Source organism: Colletes gigas, unplaced genomic scaffold, assembly GCF_013123115.1.
Source record: "Colletes gigas isolate AHSC1104 unplaced genomic scaffold, ASM1312311v1 Colletes_gigas_Sc00071, whole genome shotgun sequence".
NCBI classification, from domain to species: Eukaryota; Metazoa; Arthropoda; class Insecta; order Hymenoptera; family Colletidae; genus Colletes; species Colletes gigas.
The window spans coordinates 146,685-158,424 of NW_025106700.1; the positions used below are offsets into that span (position 1 = coordinate 146,685).

Here is an 11,740-nt window from a genome sequence, read left to right on the forward strand (position 1 = left end):
TAGTGGAGAATATGTAGAAATTCTAACAATATTGAAAGAGTTGTTCCTTGACCCCGTGAAGCGAGAAAAACCCCATAAAACTGGTCCAATTTTCAAACGGCCATAACTCTTAGAATAGTCAATATATTGGTTTGAAATTTTGTTCTGATGTAGGACTCATTGGAACCTACAAAAAAGTATTAGACAAGTTTTCTGTAGGGCGTCAAACAAAATTACTAAAAATCAAAAACAAATTTTTAAGAAAAATTAACAGGGCTGACATTTTTCGGCAAAAGAAAAGAATTTAAAATTATTCTGAAAAAATTATTTTTGGTTGCAGGGGTGAATTACAATCATTTTTGGTCAATACACATACCCCCGAAATCCTACCCACTTTCGAGAAAAATATTCAAGTACGTATTGCAATTTTTGGACGAAATTAAAAAATTTCAAATTATACTAAAACAATTATATTTAGTTACAGAGGTCAATTACAATCATTTTTGGTCATTGGACATACTCTCGAAATCCTACCCACTTTTAAGAAAAAAATTCGTGAATGTATAAAATTTCTCGACGAAATTAAAAAATTTCATATCATACTAAAAAAATTATATTTAGTTACCAGAGTCAATTACAATCATTTTTGGTCATTAGACATACCATCGAAATCCTACCCACTTTCGAGAAAAAAATTCTAGTAGGTAGACAAATTTTTCGACAAAATTAAAAAATTTCAAATCGTTCTGGAAAAATTATTTTCAGTTGCGGGGGTCAATTACAATCATTTTTGGTGAATACACATATTCCCGAAATCCTACGTACGTTCGAGAAAAAAATTCTTTAACGAAAATATACTGTGTGGCCAGAAATGTTTTTAAACGTTAATAACTTTTTAACGAAATCTCCATTAACAAATTAGTATTCTTGATTTTCGTCTTATTTTGGCCTCTAGAATCTCCCATTAAAATTTTTCCCAAAGATGGTCGAACACCCTGCATATTTTAACCATAACGGTTTGTGACATACAGGGTGTTCGGCCACACCTGGGAAAAATTTTAATAGGAGATTCTAGGAGCCAAAATAAGACGAAAATCAAGAATACTAATTTGTTGATTGAGACTTCGTTAAAAAGTTATTAACGTTTAAAGTTGCGTCTGTGAGACGGGAACCGCGCGCGCTGCACACTTTAACTTTAAACGTAAATAACTTTTTAACGAAGTCTCAATCAACAAATTAGTATTCTTGATTTTCGTCTTATTTTGATCCCTAAAATCTCCCATTAAAATTTTTCCCAGGGTTGGCTGACCACCCTGTGTACGGTACGGTTGTGGTACAGTGTGATACAAGATATTAAATTTGTGATGAAAAAAAGAAACTGTAAGATTAGACTGTGTGTAAACAAATAATAACAATTTCTATTAATAATCTAAACGTACATCACATTTGTTGCGCGCTCTACATTTTATGCAATACATTGCGATGGTGAAAGTTGAACAATGAAATAAAAAGTTTAGTATGTGTCATATACATGGTATGCCATGCGGTAAGAGGTTAATATGATCATAACAGGCGATCAAGGATTCGACATATTCGTAAAAATATTTTCTATTTTCTATTGAATGCTTGAGCTACCACTACTTTCGGTTATGACTGCGAAAATAAAATACATTAATGTGAAAGAAAAAACAAAAAAGTAACAGAAAACCGTCTTCTAAATCAAGCAGTAATTCGATTTACGCTTATACATATAGGGTAACTTTCGAAATCAATTTAAAGTCGCTGCAAATGATAATCCAACAAGTATCATCGTTCGATCCTTTTCTACGAAACATTAAACACGGATAAAACAATTACAATGTACATGTCTGGACAAAATTAAATTTGAAATAATTTTTGAAACGTTCCAAAGCGACTCGTCCGAGCTTCAAAAGTTATCTTTTTTGTTGTGAGTTCGTGCTCATTACATATTGTTATGTTTTTGTTAATTAGGTTATGTAATCATATTTTCTCAAACTTTCTATCGTCAAATGTTTTTATATTTTCTATAAAACTGCATAAAATTTGCTCCAAGCGTGGCGTATTATTTTGAAACGTTTCCGTCGTGGAAACGGTTTCATATTTTTTCAAGCAATTCAATCTCACTTTCGTTTCACGATTTCTTTAAATTATATCGAAAAATTCGAGGGCTTTCAATAGATTCTAAGAACTGTTGGAAACATGTAAAACGTCTCTAATGATTTATGAAATATAACTGGGAAAACTTTTGGTATATATCTATAACACTTTAATAAAATTTCTGCCGCTTCTTAAAACAAGTTTGCAATGTTTTTCTTTCTAAGTGATAAAAGTGAATTCGTTTATATTCGGCAAGATTTATAAAAAAAGACAAATCGTATTTGCCTCGTATATTTTAGTGATAAAATATTTTAAGAAATTATACGCATTGGTGTATTTTCAAACTTTATTTTTATAATAAAGTAGGAATCTACTGTTTCATTAAAGTCTGCATCGCCATCTACGGCAGAACGCCCAAGCTCATAGCTAGATGGCGATCGAAATATGATAGAGAGTCTAACATAGACCTAATCTAGAATCAGGACTGTTTTGTGAACAAAGAGCCAAGAACGTTAGAGCAAAGAGCAACATATGTTACTATTACTCTGTGTTTCAGGTAATTTACTGACAATTCTGCTCAACCGTCAAGTCACGTAAAATTTATGATATTTTATATTATTTCCAGAAACGAGGATTTTTTTTGCGAAATATATCGGAGGAAATAAAACGTTAGCGAAAGAATGAATATCCTTAAACCGGAATTAATTTGGGTGGATGACCGATGTTACAGATGTTTAAGGAACAAGGAGTGTGACAAGCACGATATTGATCCTTATATCGAATATGATTACGACCTAAACCTTGACCTTGATAAAGATTGCCAGGAAGAATATGATAACATTGTAGAAATTGAACCGCACGAAGAGACAAGATTTAAACATACCTTTCACGTAGCAAAGTAAAAGAAATTTTTTTTAATCTCAGTAATTATTTTAATACGTATCGATACCAATTACAATATTTCAGACAATTCTTTCCATTTATCATTGGATGTAAGAACGCGGTCCGCAAAAAATTGGAAACCGAAACTAGAACAGTTATACAAATTCCAAGAATTGGCCAGGACGGGGGCATTGGTAAATATAATAATATTTATTTGTAGTTAACAGGGAAGATCCGTTGATATAAATCGAAAGTTGAAATAAGAATATAAAAAGGCAATATAGATAACGTTAGACGTAGATATAATTTTGTATCTTTCTAGAATCCAAGTATAGATGGTAGTTTCTATAATATATGATTGTTTGTTTACAGTCATAATTGGATCTAATTGTAAAGGGATAATAAAGGCACGTCACAGAATAAATTTGTTGATAGAATCGGCTAGGAGTCGTCTAGGTTTCACTCATTTCCTGTCCATACCTCTGAACGAAGGTCAAATAATAATGAAATTCAATATGTTTAAAAACGATATTATGAATATGGAAAAAGTACCCAGGGGTGTGGATGAAATGGTTTTTCAAAAGCCAAGCAAATTGCACCTTACAATTGGAATGATCACACTACCCGATGACGTCAAAAGAGACAAAGCTATTGAAGCTCTGAATTACTGCGAAGATCATATCATAAAGTACGAACAATATTATTGTATCCTTAGAAGTACTCGTTATTATTTCACATTTTATTAAAATTGTTCCTTTATGAATTGTAGACCTAAGATTAAACAGCATGGACAGATTCGTATATATATGCAAGGAACTGACATAATGAACGATGATCCCACAGAAGTGAACATTCTGTTCGCAAAAATAATTGATAAAGACAATGCTTTGCAAGAAATAGTGGACGAAATTAGAAATCATTATTTTAGTATAGGTATCTATGACAGAATCATTTTTTACTAATATCTTTGTAAACGTTTAAAAAGAAATATATCATTTCAGGTTTATTAAGGAAAGAAAATGAGAAAGCTAAACTCCATGTAACCCTCATGAACTCAGCATTTAGAATAGACAAGGAAGCTGGTTACGTACGAAGACAACAATTCGATGCACAAGAAATATTGAAAGTGAGCGTATAATATTCGTTTAAAGTATAAAGTATGGAAATAAATGAATATTGTGTAATAAGTTTTCTCGTTGTTCAGGTTCATGAAAATACGTTCTTTGGAGAAACCACATTAAAGCAGATTCATATATCGCAGCTTCACACGATTGGAAATAATGGATATTATCAAGCGACTGCGAAAATTGATTTCTTAGAAGATTTGTGAACGGTATGCGAACCTCTTTCATTCCTCTCGATCCCTATCCACCCCCCATTCTTCCATGTCCCGACATTCTTCACGACGAACGCTCACGAAAGACGTCTCTGAGTAAATTAGTCTCCACGATAAACAACAATACTAGATTTCAATAATTACCACTTCGAAGAAAAAGTGTTATTATTATTTTATTAATCAACCAGTGCGAGCCCTTGGTACGAGTAAAATCTTAAGTTCTTTACCTATTTAGGTATTTGGCGGAACCAGAGTTAAACACTGCCGTTCATCAATTGAACACAGAGTTGTGGTACTACCCTGGTTGAACAATTTCATCTATCGATGTGGATGCTATAGCATTCATAGTATACAACTATTAAAATGTGATATTCTGAGCACTTGGACAAAATGTGATTAATCAAAATTTGGATATCACAATTAAAAATGAATCATCTGTACATTTTTGCAGCCCGTAACAATTTTTATTGCCCGCGAACGTGTTAAGTGTACATGATAGTTCCCAAATAGGTCCCAACGACATGCAAAGTCGTTTAGAAAAAGCTGGCATCGTTATCGTGATAGAGATTAATGTTCTAACGAAGCTCGATTACAAGATGGTTGCTTTATTCGGAACTTTCAGTGTTTTCGGTAATAATATTTAGTTGTCTGTTTATTTATTTACGAAAGACCCTTTCGACGCGACAGAATATCAGAAAAAATAATTGCTGAGCGACGAGAAATTTTTATTACAAAATCGTTAACGATATTTTAGACGCTTCGAGCTGGCCCACGATTTGCGTCGCGGTTGAAATTTATTATTTTTTCATATCAAAGCTGTCGAAACGAGGGTGATATTCTCGATCTTTTCCATTATGTGCGAGCGTCGGATTAGGTCTGCAATATGCAGTCCTAGTTTTACCTATGTTTCTGTTATATTAGTATGTTTTTCCATAAACCATTATAAATGATTTAATATTATTTCCCATAATATCAAACTTTTTTTTTTGTACTCAGTTTTCAAAATTAATAAGGGCTATAAAAGTAAAGTTCCGTTAGTATTTAAGATTCAGCGTTCTATGTCCTTTATACAGGCTGTTCGGCCATCCCTGGGAAAAAATTTTAATGGGAGATTCTAGGGGCCAAAATAAGACGAAAATCAAGAATACCAATTTGTTGATCGAAGCTTCGTTATAAAGTTATTAACGTTTAAAGTTAAAGTGTGCAACGCGCGCGGTTCCCGTCTCACAGACGCAACTTTAAACGTTAATAACTTTTTAACGAAGTCTCAATCAACAAATTAGTATTCTTGATTTTCGTCTTATTTTGATCCCTAAAATCTCCCATTAAAATTTTCCCCAGGGTTGGCTGACCAACCTGTATAAATGTAAATTTAATTTTTCGTATTACATTCGATTTAATTATATCGATAGCCATTTTTATTAATTAATAATATTATGTTATATTCCATTCGTACATTATTGCAATGAACACCCGACGTGAAAATAATTGACGAATCAGAATCAAATATAAGATTTTATCAATTTACGTGCGTTAATCGCATTAAGCTTTCCGTTTTTTATCATTGAAAATACTTCTAACCTCTCTCGACTATACGTACATCGATTTTACAATAAAACAATATCGTATTTGGCAAAAAATAGAATTTTTTTAAAATTAAAAAATATTATCAAACCTTTTTTTGTGCCTATCAATGTATTTCGCCATAATTTTTATTTAAAGAATGCAATCATATCAATACTTATAAACTCGATCACATTTGTATATATTTGTTACTTGTAAAATATTTTGTTTCTTTGAAAGGAAATTTTCCTACACAACAGAATGTTTATTAACATCAATACTTAATTTAACGATATCAAGTGAAAATGCGAGGTATTAAACGAATATTAGTTTTCTGTACATTGACAACAATTTTGCCAATAATACTTCTTATAACTCCTTTATACTTACGCCACAATTTCTATGCTAACATAGTATACACTGTAACCGATTTGGATATTCTGGAAATTAACGATCAAGTTTCTACAATATTCTGTTCTGTAAGTGTTCTTTATTCATAGCGACGGTTCTAATAATATAAACTGACATTGTTATCGTTCGTACAGAAACACACATTGCAAATGAACAGAACGTTTAACGCTTTTCAAATGTCACAAAAGCCAGAAAGAACATCGTACAGAAAACATACTCGTCTTACGAAAAGTATGACTCTGCCAGACGACACTTTAGAATATTGGAGATTTTATTTATTGGAAGGATCAAGCGTAGTGCTTTCAGTTTGTTCCAGGTACATACTCGAGTCTAAATACTAATATTCTAATACTCTAATATTTGTATATGTAGGTTCGAAGGTGCTTCAATACTGCTCGTTAAGGGTGAACACAATTTAAGAACTTGCGGACTACTCGAACATGATAATAACGAGCAAATGATCGAAGGTATATACCTACCGGAAGCAAAGCGCCAAGTAAAAGTAATATTTAAATCAGATACCAAAGAAAACGGTAAATTAAACAACACTGAAGAGAAATTGATGGAAAATCTTGTAGAAGATAGCAACGTAGATATTACTGACAAAATTTATAAAGAATCGGTTCGAAATGAAAATGTGCAAGGAAAAACGGTGTATGGTACAAGAAAATTGAACAATGCCAAAAAGAAACTGACAGAAAGGAGAAGAAGAGAATTGAATATTGGGAAACAACTTGACGCAAAAGAGTTGCAAAGAAAATTGAATTTAAAAAGAGCAGACAAAATGGTCGGCAGGAAAATAAGAAGTCAAGAACTTATTAGACCGCCGTTTCTACTCGATCAAGGGATCAAGCATGGTGGAAACGCTATAAAAAATGAAACAGATGTTGACAATGATTCTGTAGTATCTAGTTTCGAGAACGAATTGCTCAAATGTTATGGCGGTTCCGTTTTAATAGCACAAGAGTTTGCTCCATCCGAGCAATGCAACAATATTGATTACTTTATTAATGGAAAACATATGGAAACAATACAAACTATCGTAGAAAGCGGTTACTACTATTACATATTTTACAGCGACAATGATATTGTATCAAACGATATATATGCAATATTTGACATTTATAAACCTGTTTTCCAATATGAGAATGTAACAAAGTCTTGCACCAATCAAACGAAATGTTCTTTTCCAATTGATTTACTATCTTCTAATAGGCTAATCGTCGAAATACCAACCATAGAAGGTGACGAAATCAGAATAGATGACGCAGACTTACTTCTGTCAATTTGCCATCCACGTATGGAAGTATATATATTTTTCCCCATCGCAGTATTATTCTGTATTCTTACTTGTGCATTTATGTGATTTTCATTTCACCGTATTTGTAAATAATTACATCCGTTGTGTACTGTGTACGCAACGTGAAAAAAATTTTAAATAATTTGTACATATTAAGCGTCTTATCCGAAGAAAGACTTAAATATTCAAGGGCATAAACAGGGTATAAATTTTAAATAAATGAAAAGTGTGATAGCATCAAAAAAAGAACAAGAATCATAAGTATTCCATAGAATGTAGATTATTATTCAAACATCCTTTTAAAATTACATTGCAAAATAATAGCGATCATTAAAAATCCACAAAAACTTTCATTAGTATCCAACATTGTATTTCTATCAATTATTACAATAAATACTTTTCATACTATTTACAAGATTCGCAGTTTAGCGCAACTACTGTTTTAATCTGCTATTCAATGGTCTTCTTTGACGAAGCGCAAACCACAATATCCACAAGTATGATTTCCCGGTTTATCCTAAACGGAAAGATTAAAAAATGAGCATGACTTCAATATACATTTCTTTGTTATATTCGACTCTTACCAAGTTTATATAAACTTTTGGATGACCTAAAGGTCCACCACCACCGTCACAAGCTACGATTCGCTCCTTCGTAGGTTCGGGTGGAACTTCATCTATTAATTTAATAGCCCAATTGTCGTTGACTTCTTTTGGTCTGCCTAGGAATCTTACATTTCTATAATCGTCTTCCTCGTACAACTACATTACAAAATTATATGTACATTTTAGTACAAATGAAGAGTTTGTTACATATAGAGAACGAATAATTTTTAGAGGAATTTACCTGACCAGTGTGAGTCACTTTTTTGGCAGAATCCGAAGGCAGATTTGAGCATTTACGTACTATCACGTTTGGAAAATTGGTTTTGTGCGTTTTATTAAAAATTTCGAAGAATTTAACCACTTTTTTACTCGCCATATTTTCTTAGTGTATCACAATTTTTCATGTAAATATGGAGTGTTTAAGGGTTCGGACTTGATGCAGTTGTCGCACATGCACGTCGAAAATTGGCATCAGTGAGGTACCCTTATCAAATAGAAACGGTTGTCGCGTAGACCCCTGTTTGATTATTGTAGAAAATTTATTTAAAAATTGTTAGGGAAATGGGTCAAAAATTATTCTAGTTTGTTTGAAATTGAGATTTCGATTTAAAATTCATTACGTGTTACTATTTTCGATATTTTACATATCTGCGTAACTGGATCCCCTAGATTTTAGTGCAAATAATACTAAACCATGATATTGTGGCGATAGTCTAGGGACATTGGTAAGGTTGGGCAGCGCAAGTGGCGCCAGCTAGAGGCATGAAACAGAGGACTAGCGGCACTAGCGCGCCATTACGTTTCGACATCCCGGCACGACAAGTCGCTTGCGTATAAAACCTAATATAGTTACACGAAAAGTTGACTAGTTTACCTGTCATCTCACAATATTGTAGCACAGCCGACTCTAGTACTAGCCGTGCTGAAGGTAAAATGGCAACACCGCGGGAGTCCTGCTTCGATATACCTAGCCCAACCTACCGTAACAGCCTCCCACTATCCACCGGCCTCTGGGCTACATAGGCTCCATCTACCCGCCTTCCGGTCTCCCGCCTATCTTTCAAATGTTTCAAATATTAATGTACCGAAGTCCATTAAATGTGAGCAACGGAGCAATAATCCAGGTGTTTCATTTATTTATATTAACTCTACAGATCCTGATTTTGGTGTGTAGCACACTTATTTAATATAATCTATAGCATTTTTGGACATTTTGTTTTATATACATTTTTTTTATAAATTTCACATATTCATTAATAATGCCACGGCGTTGCTGTGTTCCCAATTGCAAGGAAAATTATGATAGTACCTTAAAAGATAATAATTACAATTCTACATTTTTATTCCCCAAAGATGAGAAATTGCGGGAGAAATGGAGGGTTGTTATTCCTCGTAAGAATTGGACACCATCAAAATATTCTGCCGTCTGTAGTTTGCATTTTGCAGAAACTGATATTGAAAGGTACCACGGTGTTCTATCGCCCAATGGTGTACTGGAGAATGTTTTGTTGAGATGTCCAAGGCTTATAAGGAATGTAGTACCCTCCATTTTACAACCGAAAAATTAGAAAAACGATTCGGAAATTATAGACTTTTATCTGGTTGTAATTATCATGTGTCATGTAACGAAATAATTCATGCAGAAAAAAAAATTAGATTAAAACATATATTTACAAAATCGGCAAATTCGTTTTCTCTTACTGAAATCAAAAATAAATTTCGAATTTGTGATGACAATAATAACGATCTTCATGATCTTCCCACTGATGTGACTTGTTTCTCAGGAATCTTCGATACCGAATACTTGTCCGATTGTGTTGTAGATGATTCCATTAAAATTTATATTTCTGGTTATGGGTCCCATTCTGTTGCTAAAAAATTAAATTGCAATATATGTCGTTTATTAGTTGTGGAGGATAAAGGTAAAACTGTAGGCGATGTATATTTTGATCACTTACAAAGAGGGGGCCTTTCTGTCCCCACTGAAGAAGCGATAGCCTCATTTATTCATATGTATGCAATAATGGAAGCCATAATAAATGATGGCAATTTAGAATCTCAATTTTTGCAATCTGGAAATCATAAACATATTTTATGTAAATTAACATATATTAGCATTCAATCAGACATACATTATTTAGCATTTTCAGATACATGCGTTTGTGGTCGAGCTTACCAAAGTATTTGGTTTAAATTATTATCAATTTTTTCAAATATTTTATTAAACGATTATGTGAAAACTGTAAATAATAGTCAGTTGGAAACACGTACAGACATCGCTTCTAAAAATCGTAAATTAAAAACTTTTAATAGGAACTAGATTTTCAATGATTTTTTTAATTTCATCTTTCTTAAAACATTAATTTTTATATATATTTAACTTATTCCTTTCAATATGTTTTAATACATTAATAGAGTTTTATTTACTTGCTTAGTATATTTTTATTATGAATACTATTTCACAAGATTCAAAGTTTTATTAGTTGTATTTCAAGAGAATTTCAAAGTATGTTTTGATATGTTTTGTTATTGATATTATTCAAAATTATTTATTATTATTTCAAAATGTAATACTTTATTTCTTTAAGAATACAAAAGTTATGTTTTTGTTATGTTCTATTTAAAAATATTAATTTTATTTTAGAAAATGGGATGATATGGCTATTGGCGAACCACCCATTATAATAAAAAAAAAAGGTAACGCGCCATGGTAAATACCCCTAGGGTGGTGAGGAAATTTTTCACAATTATCATACTGTCCTCTAACACGATTTTATAATTAACTCCATAATTGTTCCTTTCAATAGCTAATTATGCTAACCTCTTTTCCACGGGCACTTAACCTGTTTGGCTTCGTACCAATAATTTTGCCTATTTCAGGTCTCTATTAACTTATACATACTTTTATCAATTTTTAAATCCTTCAGTTTGGTTCAAAGATGGTTTTAACTTGTTTCACACTTCTATTTTCTTGAAATCTCTGTAAATATTTCAAATATAATGCATCACAACACCAAACTATTCCGACAGTCCACAAAATATATACCACATTTATAAATATTAATATACTTCTGTATTACTTCTACTTACTATAGTTATAATATTCATATATTCCTTATACATAATTAATAAAAAATACTGTATATTAGTATAATTTTATATCGCAAAATAACGTTAATTACAATCCTGAACACAAAACTCCACTATTGAAAATAGGACTCCCGATCCGCACATGAGCGGTGTTGCCACGTTCCATAGCACGGCTAGTATGTACTAGAGTCGGCTGTGCCTAGGGACATTGGTAAGGTTGGGCAGCGCAAGTGGCGCCAGCTGGAGGCATGAAACAGAGACTAGCGGGACTAGCGCGCCATTACGTTTCGGCATCCCGGCACGACAAGTCGCTTGCGTATAAAACCTAATATAATTACACGAGAAGTTGACTCGTTTACCTATCATCCCACAATATTGCAGTGATTAATGGTTATCGCTAGTAATATAGATGGCGTAGTTTCTATTGTCACGTGAAAACGAGTCTTAATAGATCCA

The 11,740-nt window shown here is 32.6% G+C and overlaps 3 protein-coding genes and 1 long non-coding RNA gene across 6 annotated transcripts; 2 read left to right on the plus strand and 2 right to left on the minus strand.

The window, feature by feature from the left end:
- The first annotated feature begins 2,443 nt into the window (after positions 1-2,443).
- LOC122403741 (activating signal cointegrator 1 complex subunit 1) lies at positions 2,444-5,434 on the plus strand. The gene is made up of 8 exons (XM_043407465.1): positions 2,444-2,653; positions 2,723-2,995; positions 3,064-3,173; positions 3,352-3,667; positions 3,749-3,912; positions 3,981-4,105; positions 4,184-4,312; positions 4,551-5,434. The coding sequence occupies exons 2-7, from the start codon at positions 2,778-2,780 to the stop codon at positions 4,307-4,309; spliced, it is 1,059 nt and encodes a 352-aa protein (XP_043263400.1). The 5' UTR covers positions 2,444-2,653; positions 2,723-2,777; the 3' UTR covers positions 4,310-4,312; positions 4,551-5,434.
- Positions 5,435-5,896: 462 nt separating this feature from the next.
- Positions 5,897-7,743, plus strand: LOC122403740. 2 transcript variants are annotated; one of them, XM_043407464.1, is made up of 4 exons: positions 5,897-6,190; positions 6,293-6,357; positions 6,424-6,605; positions 6,662-7,743. In XM_043407464.1, the coding sequence occupies exons 1-4, from the start codon at positions 6,184-6,186 to the stop codon at positions 7,653-7,655; spliced, it is 1,248 nt and encodes a 415-aa protein (XP_043263399.1). In that variant the 5' UTR covers positions 5,897-6,183; the 3' UTR covers positions 7,656-7,743. The 2 variants fall into 2 exon arrangements, with proteins under 2 accessions (XP_043263399.1, XP_043263398.1); XM_043407463.1 differs by having other exon boundaries at positions 5,897-6,357.
- A 144-nt stretch (positions 7,744-7,887) lies between these two features.
- Positions 7,888-8,756, minus strand: LOC122403745 (NADH dehydrogenase [ubiquinone] iron-sulfur protein 6, mitochondrial). Its single transcript, XM_043407474.1, has 3 exons — positions 8,436-8,756; positions 8,174-8,350; positions 7,888-8,106 (listed from the first exon to the last, which is right to left on the minus strand). The coding sequence occupies exons 1-3, from the start codon at positions 8,568-8,570 to the stop codon at positions 8,044-8,046; spliced, it is 375 nt and encodes a 124-aa protein (XP_043263409.1). The 5' UTR covers positions 8,571-8,756; the 3' UTR covers positions 7,888-8,043.
- Positions 8,757-9,321: 565 nt separating this feature from the next.
- Positions 9,322-11,213, minus strand: LOC122403746. Of its 2 annotated transcripts, none has more exons than XR_006259645.1 (3): positions 11,097-11,213; positions 10,153-10,266; positions 9,322-10,065 (listed from the first exon to the last, which is right to left on the minus strand). It is a non-coding gene; the product is annotated as an uncharacterized LOC122403746 (long non-coding RNA). The 2 variants fall into 2 exon arrangements; XR_006259644.1 differs by lacking the exon at positions 11,097-11,213 and adding an exon at positions 10,371-10,392.
- Between the last annotated feature and the right edge of the window lie 527 nt (positions 11,214-11,740).